This window comes from Lineus longissimus, chromosome 17, assembly GCF_910592395.1.
Source record: "Lineus longissimus chromosome 17, tnLinLong1.2, whole genome shotgun sequence".
Classification (NCBI taxonomy): domain Eukaryota; kingdom Metazoa; phylum Nemertea; class Pilidiophora; order Heteronemertea; family Lineidae; genus Lineus; species Lineus longissimus.
In genome coordinates this window covers 1,886,823-1,904,483 of record NC_088324.1, presented here as the reverse complement: position 1 = coordinate 1,904,483, position 17,661 = coordinate 1,886,823, and the positions used below count along the sequence as shown (strand labels likewise).

The 17,661-nt window shown below is 41.6% G+C and overlaps 2 protein-coding genes across 2 annotated transcripts; both read left to right on the top strand.

The window, feature by feature from the left end:
- Positions 1-13,134: 13,134 nt before the first annotated feature.
- On the top strand, positions 13,135-15,483 carry LOC135501696 (uncharacterized). The gene has a single exon (XM_064793939.1). It carries the CDS (start codon positions 13,135-13,137, stop codon positions 15,481-15,483), a length of 2,349 nt encoding a protein of 782 aa, XP_064650009.1.
- Positions 15,484-15,542: 59 nt separating this feature from the next.
- On the top strand, positions 15,543-17,312 carry LOC135501694 (uncharacterized). The gene has a single exon (XM_064793937.1). The coding sequence runs from the start codon at positions 15,543-15,545 to the stop codon at positions 17,310-17,312; it is 1,770 nt and encodes a 589-aa protein (XP_064650007.1).
- Positions 17,313-17,661: the final 349 nt, after the last annotated feature.

Sequence of the window (17,661 nt, the reverse complement as noted above, 5' to 3'; positions counted from 1 at the left end):
AAATCATCAATACACTGTACCAAAGTGTGTTATTGGCAACAGCAACAATTGGTTACTCATATTTACTTGAGAGATTCTTGAGAATTGCCATTGGCCTGCCAAGTCAGGCAAACTTAGAAGAGATTCTTAAACTTGGCGGAATTGTAGCAGTAAGTAATGTAACATTGGAAAACTTTTACGATCAAGGTATTTTACCCAGAAACATAATCAAGTAGAATTTAAGTACAGTAAATTAAAATTTAAGTACAGTAAATGAAAACCGTGGTGTACATTAATTCCAGTGACTACCCAGAACAGAAATCACATGATTTAACCATACATCTTATCACTGAAATTCAGAATGTCATTAGTGTTAGTTTGACATATGCAGGAATACCTTGTACATTCTACAACATAAGTAAAGCAAAACAAAATTACGAAATTAAGTTAAAGGGATATTCGTTGACAGTGATTAAAATACCCGATGGTCTCTATGACCTAGAAAGCTTTTCAAAGATGTTTGCAAATGAATTGAAAGAAAATAGTTTAAGCAAAAATGCTGTTAAGTTTTATGTTGATGAACCCACTGGTAGGACAGTAATGAAGATGCTTAAGAGAAAAAATGGAGAGTTTTACCAGATTATGTTTTTTGGTAAAAGCAATGAATTATTTGGCTTTAAATCGGAATGGCCTTATCCCTTAGATGCTGGTACCTTAGATGCTGATAAATCAACAAAGGGTGTGTTTGTAAGCGAGAGGCCCATAAATTTTAGACCAATGGACTATTTTGTTTTCCACTGTGACATCGTCAACAATGTAATGAGCAATGGCAAGCCATCAGATGTCTTAGCCACTAGACCGATAAAAGAATCTAACTTTGGAGATATGATAGCATATTCCTTTGGGGATAACATGGAAATTCCGTGCAAATCAAGTGTTGGCAAGTTGAATATTCGTCTAACAGATGAAAACAATGGCATTATCGACCTTAATGGTTTTGATGTACAGTATCAATTGACCTTTACTCACTGCGCCTGATTTTTTACTCACTGCGCCTGATTTTTACTCATTTTGGCTAAAATCACACTAAACTAAATGGCAGTCATAGCTACGATGGTTTGTTCTGCGCTGGTGAATGGTTTAGCCTTCTCCGGTACTAGTTACCTTTTTAAAAAACTAGACAAGAATGGCTATGAGATTGAAATGAAGAGACATAATTTAGCTCAAGAGCAATTGCAAAGAGCATCCACAGAATGGGATGAGCATAGGAAAAGTACCATTGACTTCGTTAACCTTGAATTAAAGAGAGAACATGAAGCAGCAATTGACTTCAAAAATGCCGACGCCTCACTTTCATTGTACAACAGTTTAAACCCACATAATGGAATTACCATTCCTAGACAACCGCAATTGAGAGACTACTACAAGCCCAGCGATGAAATGAAGAATTACGAATACCTTTGGATCATTTTAGGAATGAGCGTCTTGGGTTTTGGGATTTACTATTTCGTTGGAAAGAAGAAGAAAGACTAGGAAAAAGAATAAGGAAAAAGAATAAGAAAAAAGACTAAACGTGAATAAAACCATACAGGTGTTCTAGTCTTATGATTAATTTAGATCCTTTCGTCTTTTTAAGGGCATCTATGTATTTTTACCTCTGGTCTTTAGGGATAACACTATTTTCTTCTAAGGCATCTTTCATTGCCGATTCATCCTTGTTGAAAAACAGGACTAAAACCCTTATGTTCTCTCTGAAGTCCTTAACAACAGAGTTGTACTTCTGAACGAGTAACCAAACAGTCAGATTGTAGTGCCTACCAGAAAAGGCAAGATTACATAACTCAGACACCTTCTTCTTTGTGTCTCTCAAATTAGCACAGTCGTCAATGATGAATAATGTCTGTGATCCTTCGAAGGCCATGGTGGCAAATTGAAGCACAGGGTCTAAATTATTGGCTACAGCAATTGGATTGACAATGAAAACATTCTTGTCTTCGTAAATCCATCTCCTATTGTACGTCTTGTTTCTGAAGTAAGTGGGACAGAAAATGACTATGTTCTGGAACTTATGATGATATTCCTTCTCTAAGAGGTCAAGAGCAAAATGAGTCTTACCACAATTGGTGACACCAGAAATCAACATGTTGTGTGGCTCGTAAATAAATACTTCACCCATTTAAATTGCCCGATATCAATTCAGAATTTAAATGGATGTAAAGGATGACACACAGCAGTATCTAAGGGATTTGTACTACAACCCCGAGAGTCCCGTGGCTTACAGTTCATTAGGTAAGATATGGAAAAATGTAAGGGAAGATAAAAAATTGGTCAGGTACAAGGAAGTAAAATATTTCTAGACACACTACCAACTCACCAACTACACAAACCGGCCATTAAGAAATTTACGTTCCGAAAGACAATGGTATCTTACATCGATCAACAGTGGCAAGCAGATCTTGTGGACATGCAAAAATTTGAGAAACAGAATAAAGGCAACATATTCATTTTGACAGTAATTGACTTATTCAGTCGCTATGCTTGGGCTATGGCCGTTAAGAGCAAGAGAGGAGAAGAAATCAGAGATGCATTTAAAGTGATCTTTTAGGAAGCTAAACCAGAAAAGATCCAGTTTGATGAAGGCAATGAGTTCTACAACCAACACTTCAAAAAACTCTTAAAAGAAAACAACATAGAGTGGTTCTCTTCATTTTCAAGTAAGAAGGCAGCAGTTGTGGAAAGATTCAACAGAACTTTAAAGGATAAAATGTGGAAATACTTCACCGCAAAGGAAACTGACAAGTGGGTAGATGTCTTAGATGAATTGGTGAGCGGGTACAACAACTCATTTCACTCCTCAATAGGTATGAAACCAATTGACGCCAGAAAGAGGGAGAATGAAGGAACTGTCTGGTACAACCTTTACGGTCTTCACCTTAAAGAAACATTTGGTGATCCAAAGTACAAGGTTGGCGACAGCGTCAGAATTTCAAAGTACAAGACTATTTTCGACAAAGGCTACTTGCCCAATTTAACTGAAGAAGTTTTTCAAATAAGACAGATCATCTTCACTCATCCAATTGTCTACAAACTTGAAGATTACCAAAAGGAAGAAATTCAAGGATATTTCTATGAGGAGGAATTAAGTTATGTTCCTAATCCTGACCAAATAGAATACAAGATCGAGAAGATAATAAGGCGCAAGACCACTAAAGGTAAAAAATACGGATTAGTGAAATGGAAGGGTTACAGTGATAAATTCAATGAATGGTTACCAATTTCAGGAATAAAAAGCCTAAAAGTCTAAAAAACCTTAATTTAAAAACTTTTTATCCTTTAAATGGAGAGTCAAATGGAAGGACAGATATTTAACATGAACTATTATGGTACAGTGAACAACAACTATTGTACTGTCAATGTTAATCAGTATCCTGCTAATCGGGAGCCGGTTTATCAGTATCCTGATAATCAGTATCCTGTTTATCGGGAACCGGTTAATCGGGAACCGGTTTATCAGTATCAACCAGTAGTTTCAGGACCTACATTTAAATGTGTTAAGTGCAATGCAACAAAACCTGAAAGTGAATTTGATAAGAATAGAAGAGGCAATTTACTGGATTATTGTAAATTATGTGGTTCCACATTAACCAAGAAATGCGGTAAATGTGGAGAAGTGAAATTACTAAGTGATGGTGAATTCGGTAAAGAAGGAAAAAAACGCGAATGTAGAGCTTGTTTTAATTCATACTACAAAGGTTATTTTGATAAGAATGGTAATAGAGACAGTCATAAAGTCAGAGTTGATCTTAACAAAATAGCCAAAGGAGATGTATCTAAAGTAGAGTGCCCTGATAACTCGAAATTACATCTAGGTTGTTCCAATGAGTTCTTCAGGGATTGGTTAAACTACCAAAGGGGACTATCACAAATACAAATAGTAGATGAGGAGTTGGACCATGTTCTACCAATAAAGGAATTCAAAGATCATCCAGAACTGTGTTACTCTTGGTTTAACATTCGACCAATGTCTAAAACACAAAACAGACAGAAGAGTTCCACAGTCGACTGGAGTATTTTCAAAGAGCAATTGGGCTGCTCATTTAACTTTATGGTCAATAAGAGTAATGAAAACTGGTTTGACTATCGAGACCAAAACGTGATAAACGAGTGGAAAAGGATAAGAAACAAGTATTTTGGAATAACCCAGAATTTAACGATATCCTTCTACTTAATGATTTTCAGACATTTTCAGGTATCTTCAGACATTTTCAGACATTTCCTCTGAATAAATGAATAGAACTTGGGGTTACACAAAACGACCATGTAATTGGAAAGAAAGATTAGAACGATTTCATAGAGAATTAGAGGCAGAAGTAGAGTCAAAGTTGGAGCCTGGTCCCGAAAAACCTTTAAAACCTGCTGGGCCAGAAAAACCTGCTGGGCCAGAAAAACCTGCTGGGTCAGAAAAACCTTTAAAATTTAATGTACTTCAAAAACCTGTAGTGTCTGCACGATCAACGCTAAACACTAGAAATGTCAGAACAACTGATTCTAGTTATTCCCACTAATTAAATGGATGGAGACAACAAGGTTTATCCAGATTTAAGTAATTTAAACTCTGAAAGTCATTTAAACTCTGCAAGTCAATTAAACTATGAAAGGTCTGAAAAGCATACAGAAAGTAACCCTCAGGCTTTCAGACTACAACAAATATGTGAGGTTAAGAGTTTCTTAGAAAGCGAGATTGAATTTAGAAGAAAGATATTTTCAAAGTACAAAAAAGCATTTAGCGTAATTACTGGCATTAGTCATAGTCTTAATTTTGTAAGCGTTGCGGCTGGCTCAGTTGGTGTGTCTGCACTGGCTGGTGTCATCACAGCACCGATAGGTTTTGCACTTGGTGGAGTGACCATTGGTAGCGCCATTATCTCCTCAGCCCTAAGTTGGAAGAAAAAAGATATCCTGAAGAAAATTGAAAAACATGAGAAGATTAGAATGTTGGCAATTTCAAAACTTAACTCCATCAATGATCTGGTAAGTTAGGCCATGAGTGATTCGCACATTTCAACAGATGAGTTTACCTTGATTCTCAAAGAAAAGGAAAAATACATTTCTATGAAAAATTCCATCAGAAAAAAACAGAGGGAGGCAAGTTCAGCTGTTGATGTGGAATCTTTAAAGAAGACTTTTTTAGAAGAAGGAAAAAAAATGGCGCAAACAGAGATGATAGCGAAACTGAAGTCACAGTAATTAATCACCATTACCACTATTATCCTCAAACATTACTGGTACCACAGTTATCGCCATCAGCACCCCCGATGTATGTTGAAAATGTCTGAAAATGTCTGAAAATGTCTGAAATGTCTGAAAATTTAATTTAATAATTTTTGTTATCCTAAATAGAAATGGTTGATAAAAATTAGAAAATACATTGTTCAACATGTAACAAGGAGATATCATACAGCAATCTTTCAGCACATAGGAAAACCAAAGGGCACAAAAGAATGGAAGAGCATCAAATGAAGTTATCAAGCCAGTCAGACTCGAGTTCTCGTTCACTGCGTTTACCTAACCCTATTCTACTACAAGATACCAAGAAACTTGAACTACAGGACAAAGTCCGATTCGAGGCTAAGGAATTGGAGAGCATAAAGAATGTGAAGGATATCGAAGTGGTAAAAGAATTTGGTAAACCAGTTGTTACCATTCGTCTGAAAATTAGCAAACCGGCAAAACACGTTTTCGAGTACAGAGGTAAACTGGAAGAAATTCTCTTCAAGCTAACTGATTACCATCATAAAATAAGTATTTCAGTTAAAGCTGAATTTGACAGATCTGGCGAAAAGGCTATCTATCCTATTCAATCTCCAATGGAAAGCATAATTTCAAGAAACCAGGCAATTAATGCCCTAAACAGTCAATTGAACTACATATCTGATTATTCATTTATTTAGAATGAAATCTTCATTGGTGACACCATCATTGGTGACACCATCATCGATTCATATTGAACGGAAAATCCTTTACAGGAAAAGTCCTATTTACCAGAAACTTACCAGAAAGAGGATATCAAGGTCCTGGACAGAATTGCAAGGTCTAGACTACATGGTAAAGGGTAACATTTACTGATATCTTGCACCTCTAATGCCTTCAATAAAATTTCACTTTGTTTATCGATTGCTTGTTCATTTTCATATTCAAGCCTGTAATTTTTGAAGAAAATACTTCCTAAGAAACCAGACCATAGAGAGTTCAAATCATACAGTCGGGCCTTATTAGTTGGATTCGGTTTCAATACTACATAATCAATTTTCAATGCTTTAAATGCTTGGTGTAAAAACAGCTTGTAATTTATGGTAATTTTAACTCCACTGTAATGAAGATATTTGAGGAATACCAATAAAACCATTCTTAGATCTATGAAATTTTCTTTGGTCAACTGAGTTTTACCAATTGCTCTGTTAATGAATTCAATTTCTAAATAAGTGTCACACTCTAGACCAGGTAAAACATCATTGGGTATGAGTTTAACGAGACCAAATCGTAAGGCATTCAGGACTGTTTTTTCATAGCTGGCCGCACAGAGCCATTTTCTTGGACTTGAGAAGTAAATCTTAATCCTACTTTCAACAAAATGTTTCAAATCATTTACCATTAAATCTGACAGACGTGTCTGGCCAAGGTTTATGATGACGTGGTCAAAGTAACGTGTTTTGTTCTCAATAGTGATTTCTGGATTCTTAAAGTCATCACTGTAAGTGGTCGAATTGCAATTACTGCAGTATGTGTAAAGTTGCTTGGCAGGCCTGTCAAAATTCAGTTTTTTCTGGCATTCAAAAAGTGTCCATCGTTTGCAGTTATGGCACAATTGAGCATCACTTCCTGTGAATGTATCATACAGTTTCATAGGTGTTATCTGGTTCATGTGTACTTTGACCGGATCTTCTTCAGAGATTTTCGGTAACGATTCAACCATTGGTCTAATGTAACCATTTTGTTTCATAAGTTTCATTGGATTGGAATACTGCATTTGACTGAAATACTTCTCTAAAGAGACATAACTGTACATTCTTTCACTCATGATTTAGAATAAAAAAAATCATTAAGTAGTAAACTTGCTTTTATTCTTGTGACATTTCGAGCACTTGTCCAGTAGATATCTGTGTCCATTTGAAGTAATGTGATGAGTTAACTTACCTGAATTACCTGTAATTTCCTTACATCTAAGGCAATAGATCTTTTACATATTTAATTAGCAGAGACAATAAGTAAGTAATAGGGATAACTCAAGTAATAGGGAAACTTGTAGTTTTATCCATGTTACGTATTTTAGTAAGTTTGGTAAATTTGGGGAAAAAAAATTAAAAAAAACCAAAGACCCCCCAGTGTTAACAGAAATTTTCCATGTTGGGTTTTTGGTAGTGTTTGTGGGTTAAAACAATGAATTCTCGACAAATTTACATGAATAATGATGAAGGGTAAAGTTTTTTGCCCAAATTCCCAGAAAAGTCGTAGGATAGTCGTACATTCGTTTCCCTATTACTGTATGTCGAGGATGTTCCGGCGGCGGCAGAAGTTTGTGGCGAAACGACAAGATCCACAGTGCTCGCTTTCCTTGCCTTTTTGGCTGGTGGCTGGACAGTGGCGCAATCTGCTGAACCGAGGCGATAGGTTCCTGAAAGCAAATGCACATGGTTAGCTTTGCGGATATGATTATGTTCATGTAAACTACAAATACTTAGGCTGAACATTATTATAACGATAATAACGAGGCTAGCATACTTGCTACCAGACAGGTTTAATCCGAAAATACACATAGAGACGTACCTTCAGCCTTTGTCCCTCCGGTTGCCCCATTTCATTGGCCAGAAGAATCGCACAGTGCAACACTAGTCGCTGTGAGGAACTATCCCTGCCAGCTGCAGCCAAAACATCTGTCATGTCCTCGCCCGTTAAATGATGGAATCGATCTGCTAGTTCGTCCGCCTCCAAATCATCGAGCGGCTCATCCTTGGCCATCCGCGCATATTCCTTCGGCTCCCCGCATTCCTGGAGTTTGCAAAAAAGGGTGACCAGACTTATCCCTTTCAATGTCCCGGGCCGCTACGTAGCGCCCCGGGACAATGCTATCTCCAAACAATCTGTCCCGGGCCGCTACGTAGCGCCCCGGTACAACGCAATCTCCCAACTTATCACGGAGCGGCCCGGTATAACGCCAACACCATCCAACCCTTCCCGGGCCGCTACGTAGCGCCCCGGGACAAAGCTATCTCCAAACAATCTTTCCCGGGGCTATTTTACTGCTGGGGTAATTAGCGCTATCTATCAATGTGCACCGGGCCTAGAAATTCTTTGTGATTACGACCATTGACATGGAGTTTTATCTTATTTTGTACCGGGAGTCGACCTTATGGACTGTAAGAGCCGTGGTGATGGATTTTGTTCCACTTTGACCGTGGGTCGCAGATCATTTGATAGGGGCAGTACCGGTATTGGTGTTGGTAGGCATATGCCGAATCCCAGAAATAATAAATCCCAATCCATTTAATAGACTGTTGTCATAATTTTGGCTAGGATAAGCAGTCTCTCTGCATAGTCAATGAAAAGGATTGCCTAGACACTGATAACTTCCCAGTTATAGCAACAGAATGCTTCAGTAGGCTATTTGCCCCGAACAGACTTCCCCGATGGTGGAGACCCTAATTGATCCACACTCTTCGCTCCGAATCTGTGCTCGTTGCGGCATCGGGCTGCTTGTACTCTGCTACGCGACGAATGCCCTCCCGTGGACAGCGTGGACGGATAGCGCCGAATTTTTGAGTGCTTACACGAAGCGCAGAAAAAATTCTTCAAGCACAATATCACGGGAGGGCATTTGTCGCGGGCGTCGAATGATGCACCTTTCAACGCCCCGGGACCCTCGGACTTTGGGCCTCGGATTTTGGGCATTGAAAGGGACATTATACCTACTACTCACCACCACCAATTACGTTTGGAAACTTGGCCTTGATATCAGCATCATTCCTTTAACGGTAAGAGGATTCACATTGCTGAAACATTGGATCTGTTGCGAGTGGGTCCAAATTCCAGTGTTCTTCCCCAGTATGGGTGCACCCTTGCCCTTAATCACCGTGAACTCCCCGTGACATTTCCTGTCACAATGAATGTCAGCATCGAAACTGCCAATAATTTCGATAGGCTTCTCCTGACCATTAGGCTGGGTTCACATAGAACTATACTATTCGGGTATTCGGTGCACGTTTTGCCAGGGCACGCGGGTACCTGAAATCGAACAAGGAAATTTCACAATACCGGGTCACATAAGAGGGCACGATTCGAAAAGGTCGTATACCTGCGTATAGTATAGTATAGTGGGAATTGTGCGCGTTCGATTTTCGTGCAGCGTATACACCCTGTTCAGAAGTGACCAGTGCATTTTAATGTTATCTATCACAATTATTAAACGATTTATTGCATACTATAGGATATGTTAGAAACAACAGTGCTCATTTTTACTCATTTTATTGCAATTTCTAAGTACAGGCCTTCATTACATGTTTTATTACTAATCAACTAAATGATTCTTTTAATTAACATCTTGATGAGCCATGAGGTTTTTAAATGTCCTGTGGTACTCCCCCAACAGAGGTCTCATCTTAAAGTGCTGCCGCAACCATTCTGTTCTTTCTTTCTTTGGTCTTTGTGCCTGGTCAGCTTCATCCTCGGCTAAGAGGAGAAGAGCCAAATCTTCTTCGTCTGAACTGTCCATCTGATCGGCGCCAAAAGACGGAATACCGCACGCATGCTACCCTATGTGACTCGCCGTGCCCGTATAGCGTATAGCGAATACCGAATAGCGTATATCGAATAGCGTATACCGAATACCGTATAGTTCTATGTGAACCGAGCCTAAGCGAACAACTTTCTATCAGCCTTCCTTGAGTGACATTTCACTCCCTGCCGTTTCAGTTCACTCCACATAGTTTCATCAATCAAGTTTACAGCTGCACCAGAGTCAATTAGAAGCGACGGAACTTTGACTCATCCGAATTTTAAATCGACTGTTCCCGCCTCAACCTTGAAAGCATAATCGTCATCATCCTCATGATAACGATAACTGGAGTCCCTATCTACACTGGACCCTAGTGCACTACCAGTAACGCTGTGAGCCTGTTCACCACTTGACTTAGCGTCCTTCCTGCAGCAAACCTCAAAGTGACCTTTGACCCCACATTTTCGACAATCTTTGTCTTTAGCAGGACATGACGGGTCACTCGCCACATGATTCTTGTGGTTACACCGGAAACAACGTTTTTCATTTCCGGATTTGCCATACTGTTTATCCGGAAACTTCTTGCCATACTTCGGTTTTCCCTTGGCTTTACCTAGATGGCGTACCAGGTTGACACCACTGCTTTCGGAACCAGCGGTCCCGGTCTTGACATTACCCGTGAAAGTTTTAAGCTGCGATTCCACCGCTTCACATGCCCTGGCTATATTTAGCAATTTGTCCAAAGCAACATCTCCTAGCTCAAGCAATTTACGTTTCAATCTGGCATTGCGCGCGAACTCTCTCGATTAACTGATCACGTATAGCCTCGTCCACACTGTGGAACCCACAATGTACAGCCTTTTGGCGTAAGCGACACACATACATGTCCACAGTGTAACTGCTCTTCATTTGATGAAATAAACACAGTACGATTATATGCCGTTTAATCTTCTTTTATTGCGTCTCTTGTTATAACAACCTTTGATGCAACATCCTTTGGCGTGGCTTTTAATATGGAACTGTCTCTGATGTCACGTTGAACTGAAAGTACACAAAATAAGGACTAATAAGTCCAAGGACAAACAACCTAAATTCTCAAAAACATGTCTCAGGCACAACCTAAGACGAAGACGTCACAACCTTAAAGACATGACCTGAGACATCATATAGTAAAGAAATACAAATACACTATTATCAGCAGATTTTAGCTTGCCCAACAGGGATCTCTCAAAAGTCCTCAACAACATAGCCAAAAGACTTCCCACAAAATCCCAGGACACCTTAATGCTACCGCAAGAAGACAAAACTAGAAATGAGAAAGGATTTATGAAACCGAGATTCCCGCTACGGTGCTGCCACCTACTTACAATCGGCAGAACTGAACGAAAAAGATTGTCCTCACAGTTTGTCTCTCCAAATACACCCTTCTTACAATAATAAGTAACCTAACAAGCATTGGAATGCTACTTCAGATGATATAGACTATACAGAGCCTGATGACACAGTGTCAAAGCTCGAAAATACCACAAGAATCAACTTTCAAAAGTGTGTCTGTTGTGACAGAGGGATTATACACGTCAGACCACAATGCGGCACTTCCAAAATAGATGTAAACATCGCACCCTTCTTCGCCAAATTACGGCTCATCGGGCCTCAAAAGACAAGTGCCAATCATACACATAGTTTCTATCAATATTGTTCTTTAACTTACCCGAGTCCGGGCAGTAAACTCCTGTAAGAAAGCCATGATAACTGTGACTAAAGATGCCCGAAATTAAATGTGTTCTTCAATAAATCAATATGGCAGAAGGCGCAGCTACTGCGCACGCGCAAATTACGTCATGAGTGCAGGAAAACCCCGCCAAATTCAAATACTGGAGGCCCCGTAGTAGGGCCGACACACACAGTTTCCCCTTCCTTTTGTTCCATCTGACGGAACAAATGCCTTTCATAGGGAATATTTGCCTTCGGTTGAAAGTGACCAGTCGAAACTTTCACTGCATCCTCGAATGCACACTTATCAGGGTTCTTTTCAAGCGTGAAAAACAGTTCTTGCAGTTCTATGCCACCCGAATGCAACAACACTGCAACCTGTTGCCGACTATTGTCAACATTTCTAGCCTCTACATAAATGTTCAATGCTCTAAGCCATCGTTCCCACTCGAGTCCCAATGTTGTCGGATCCCTCGACGGGTCAAATTTGGGCAGACCACTCCCAAATTCATTCGCGCCAAATTTTACCGCCACGGACATTTTGCAAATAGAGATTTTTCGCTATCTCGACCGAGAACGGATCCGCCGAGAATTATTCCCGATCTCGCTCCCGTTCTCGGACCTGCCAAATGGGTTTCGCATTCGCGGACCGGGAACGTGACGTGATTGCTGACGTCACTTATAGATTGCACCACTGTGTCCTAGTGGTTGTTATGGAAACATCCACTGATCAACATGGCGCGCAATTTGATTGACTTCGCAATTCAACACGGCGATGATGATTTGCTGCAGTTTGAGGTGGATCGTCTGGCTTTTGGCTCTGTTCCTTTTTTGCAATGTATCGGTGGTCATACCATGCTCCTCTGTCATCTAGCATTTTCCAAAATAGTTTATATTTAACCTTTCTCATATTCCTGTTCCCAGCACGTGGCGCCTGTCCTCTACCAAACCAATGCTGTGGATGCTGCAGCACACATGGTGAACATAGGCAGTCTAGACATTCCAACACTCCTGGGACTGACTGAATAGCTGGGATTGGAAGTGGGGGTGCCTCCTCAGCATCTGCAGCTTCTGGTATAGGAACATTGTCCACTGGTACAGGAGGACTAACATCCTCTGGGGGGGGGGGGTTAACAATGACACCACCATCAACTGGATCCTAATCACAATGTTCAAACAACCCCACGCCTTCTGGAAAATCTGGTGCAGGAACTTCATCATCTTGAGGGACATCAGCAGCGTTGATCTCAACAATGACTGAAATACTTCTCTAAAGAGACATAACTGTACATTCTTTCACTCATGATTTAGAATAAAAAAAATCATTAAGTAGTAAACTTGCTTTTATTCTTGTGACATTTCGCGCGCGTATCCCTTATCGACGTAGTCGTTTACTGTCCCTTGGTGTTCCGAAGGAATTATGACGTCACGGCCATCCGCGCGTCATCGACTTTTGCGTCATACTTCAGCGTCAATAGAAAGGACGTTACGGAACGTAAGGACAGAACGACTTCAGTAACCATTCGGATCGGACGACAAGTCTTTGAACTCCTCTACCATTTCTGTATATTATATTGAATAACACCCGATTTTCCTTATTATATGAGTTTTCTTATGTTCACTGCGGAACATAGATTGGTAGCAGAGCGTAGTTAATGGAATTCGACGGGAAAATGCCGGAATTGGGAAGCGAAGCGGGAGAAGGAGGAGGTGAGTCAACGCAGACGGAGATCACGGCCAGTCTTACAGAGTTGAGGGCCGCAAAAGCGAAGTTTAAAACAGCATTCACTAAAGCGAGACGACACTTAATAGAAACGACAAGAGAAGAGGAGGCGAATCGTGATGACATCCTCGAAGCGAATAGAAAAGTAGACAAAACGCAATACACGGTGATGCAAACTTTGGAGAAAATCGTCGCCGCATACGAAAAGTTAGGACAACAGGAAAACGTCGAGAGGACGCTGTCCGAGATGGACAAAATGGAATCGGAGTTTAGTGAAACTCAGGCAAGTGTTGAGCGATTTTTTGATACCTTTAGTAGAGTAGGCCCGAATAGGGACAACAGTAGAAATTCCGTCGTGGAGGAGACACGCACGTCGGCGTCTGGTGATGTACATGATGTTCGCCCATCGTTGGGGCACGACATGTGGAGACAATTGAAACGCGTTGACGTTCCTAAATTTACGGGAAACGTGAAGACATATTCCAATTGGAAAGCAGCATTTACGGCCTGTATTGATAAAGCCCCAGCAACACCTGAGTACAAGTTACTGCAGCTTAGAGAGCATCTTTCAGGTGATGCGCTGAAGTTGATTGAAAGCCTGGGACACTCACCAGCTGCGTACGAAGCCGCAAAGGAGAGGCTTGAGAGAAAATACGGAGGTGATCGAAGACAGATCAATTTGCAGTTGGAGGAGCTGACAAACTTCCCGCCCTTACGACCAGGAAAGCCTGGGGATATCGAGCGATTTTCGGACATTTTAGATCTGACGATGATCAACCTGAAGGAGTCAGGATTGTTCGGGGATTTAGATAGCAAACTGCTCTATTCTGTTATGATGAGAAAGATGACAGAAGGAATGTTAACAAGTTACCAGCGCTGGGTGCACGAGAACAATTTTGATGAATCGATCTACGCCCTGAGAAAGTTTGTGTTGAGGGAAGCCGAGTACCGTACCGTCGCATATGAGGCCATTCATGGTGTAGGCGCAGAGAATCAAGAAGCAAAGTCAGATTCAGACGACAGAAACCGACAATCGAACAGATACAGGGAGTCAACAAATAGAGCACACTTCACCGGTACACCACGCAATAATAACAATAACTGCGAGTTATGCGACCAAACCCACGGCATATGGGCATGCGATGTTTTCAAACGATTGGAGATCAACAAACGTTGGGAAAAGGCTAAACATTTGGCTCTTTGTTACCGATGCCTTGGACGAAACCATTTAGGATCAAAATGCGAGCGGACAAGAGAATGCGGTATTGATGAGTGTAAGGAAACACATCACCGATGGCTCCACCGAAAAAGGACATCGGTTATGCCAGCAAGGAAAGACACTGAGGAGAAAAGAGAAAGAGATCGCAACCACAGCACAGTCACGTTGAAAACTACTGATCAAACGAACGAAGAGAAGTTCATTTCTATGCGGACTGTACCAGTAATCGTAAAAAACGGAAAACAAAGGATAAAAGTGAATGCGATGTTAGACAATTGCAGCACAACGACGTACATAAACGCGGACGTCGCGGCAGAGCTAGGACTACAAGGAGAAATTCAGAAGACAACAGTACAGGTCTTAAACGGCAAAACAGAAACATTTGATTCCATGCCAGTTCAGATAGGTCTTGAGAGTTTGATTCATCGTATCGACATGAACATCATTGCAAAGACAACGAATAACGTGACAGGCGATTTGAAGGCAATCGATTGGAATCAATACGCAGACAGATATGAGCATCTGAGAGACATAGAATTTCCTATATTCGGGAGAAGAGACACAGTGGATTTGCTGATAGGACAAGATTATCAAGAACTACATCTCTCACTTCGGGATATTCGCGGCAAGACAGCAGATGCGCCGATGGCCAGACTGACAAAATTAGGATGGACGTGCATTGGTGCAATAGACGGTAGACTGTCTGCCGCTCCCCTGTCCAACTTCACACGAACGTACTTCACACAGTCACGCCAGATAGTGATGGATGAGATGAATCAAAACCTACGACGGTTTTGGGAGGTTGATGACTACAGAATGAGCGAAAAAGACTTTCAGGTTCTGAAGCCAGAAGAAAAAGCGGCAATGGAGACAGTGAAGAATTCATTGACACATGACGGGGAACGATATGAAATCGCCATCCCATGGAAAGATAAGAAGACACGACTACCAGATAACAGAGAGACAGCGCTTGTTCGTCTTCGGTCGACGGAGAAAAGACTGCAAAGAAACCGGAGGTCAAACAGTCATACAGCGATACGATTGATCAGTACCTGGGAAAAGGGTACATACGTGAAGTAACGAAAACAGAATCAAAGCCGGGATGTAAATGGTATTTGCCACACTTCCCTGTAGTTCGGATGAATAGAGCGACAACGAAAGTTAGGATCGTATTCGACGCATCAGCTAAGACAAACGGAACATCATTGAATGACAATATTTGCCAAGGACCAAAGCTACAGAGAAACCTGGTGGATGTTTTGCAACGTCTCAGGAGGAACCCCGTGGCATTAGTTTGCGACATCTCGCAGATGTATTTACAGATCGGATTAGCGCCGGAGGATAGGCCTTACCATCGTTTTCTTTGGAGAGGAGAAGACAAAGAAGAGCCCAACGAATACGAATTTAATCGAGTCGTCTTCGGTGTTAACGCGTCACCATTTTTGGCTCAGTTTGTTAGTCAAGAACACGCACGCAAGTACAAGTCGCAGTACCCACTGGCATCAGAGACGGTTCTGAAATCTACGTACATGGATGACTCTATGGACTCAGTACAAGATGACAAAAGCGGCATTGAACTCTACAAACAACTGAACAAGTTGTGGGGTATAGCCGGAATGGACGCACGGAAGTACCTGTCAAATTCACCCAAGGTCTTAGCGGAGATACCTATGGAAGACAGAGCATCGCAGATCAGTCTTGATGGAGGAGAGTTACCATCTGTTAAAACTCTGGGAGTGATGTGGAAAGCAGAGGAAGACATCTTCACGTTCGAGCCAAAACCAGTGGAGGATGACTTCAAGTTGACGAAACGCAATTTTCTCCGCAAAATTGCTGCAGTATTCGATCCACTAGGTTTTATCGCACCATACGTTATGCAAGGACGCATCGTACTACAGAAGGTCTGGGTCGCAGGATACAACTGGGATGACGCCATTCTTGGAGAAGCTGCTGACGATGCCAACAACTGGTTTGAGGGGCTACTACAAGTAGAGATCGTCAAAGTACCCAGATGCCTGAGACTCGAATCAGCTAAGAAAATGATCAACGCACAGCTGCATACGTTTGTGGACGCATCCCAAGACGCATACGGGTGTTGTATTTTCCTGAGGACAGAATATGAAGACCGAACAGTGGCAGTACGACTGGTAGCATCCAAGGGAAAAGTAGCCCCACTGATAGCACTCAGCATCCCTAGACTCGAGTTGATGGCAGCCATAGCGGGACTACGGCTAACGGTCACCGTATCATCAACACTAGAGATATCCATCAAAGAAGTCGTATTCTGGTCTGACAGCATGAACGTCCTGTGGTGGATCAGAGGAAGGAGCCGCAAGTTCAAGCCATTCGTCGCAAATCGAGTCGGAGAAATACAGGGTATAACATCGCCAGAACAATGGAGACACGTGCCGACATATGTCAACCCTGCCGATCTAGTCTCTCGAGGAATGGGAATACAAGATCTACTAGCATCCAAGATATGGTGGTCGGGACCTGCCTTTCTACAACAAGGAACAAGTGAATGGCCTGAGAATAAGGTGGACGACCGCAACATAGCGATAGTAGAACTAGAAGTGAAGAAGACAGAGAGAACGCACGTGACCACAAATGAAGACACATCTGAGCAGCCCATCGAGGAAAATAGCGTTTTGAGACTGGAACCGTCACATTTCTCTAGCTGGATGCAGTTATGCAGGAGACAAGCCTGGGTTCGGAGATTCATCGACAACTGCAGAAAATCGAATAAAGATCGTCAGATCGGAGAATTGAGCCCAGAGGAAATAGAAAGGTCAGGAGACGTGATCATCTCCAAGGCACAACAAGATACGTTTGCTGAAGAATGCAAAGCATTACGTCGACATTGTCTCTCGCATTCTCTGATTTCCTCCCGCCCGCAAATTATCCAATAGCGACGAGATAATTCAGCTAGCGTGTGGTTTACTCCTTGCACGTGTCGTCCCTTCTCGTGATAGTATCTCACTATCAATCTTGTGACGTGATGTCCTCTAGGTAGTATCACTGGGTATTTCGTCTCAAACGGTAGGAATTCCGCTTGGGTCAGTCGTCCGTCACTTCGAAGGACACCATTTTCATCGATCCTTGGGTTCAGGTCCGATAGCTTGCCTGTCTTGTGAATTTTACCTCCTCGACGTAATGCTTTGCATTCTTCAGCAAACGTATCTTGTTGTGCCTTGGAGATGATCACGTCTCCTGACCTTTCTATTTCCTCTAATCAAATCTGCCAAAAGGGCAATTCAA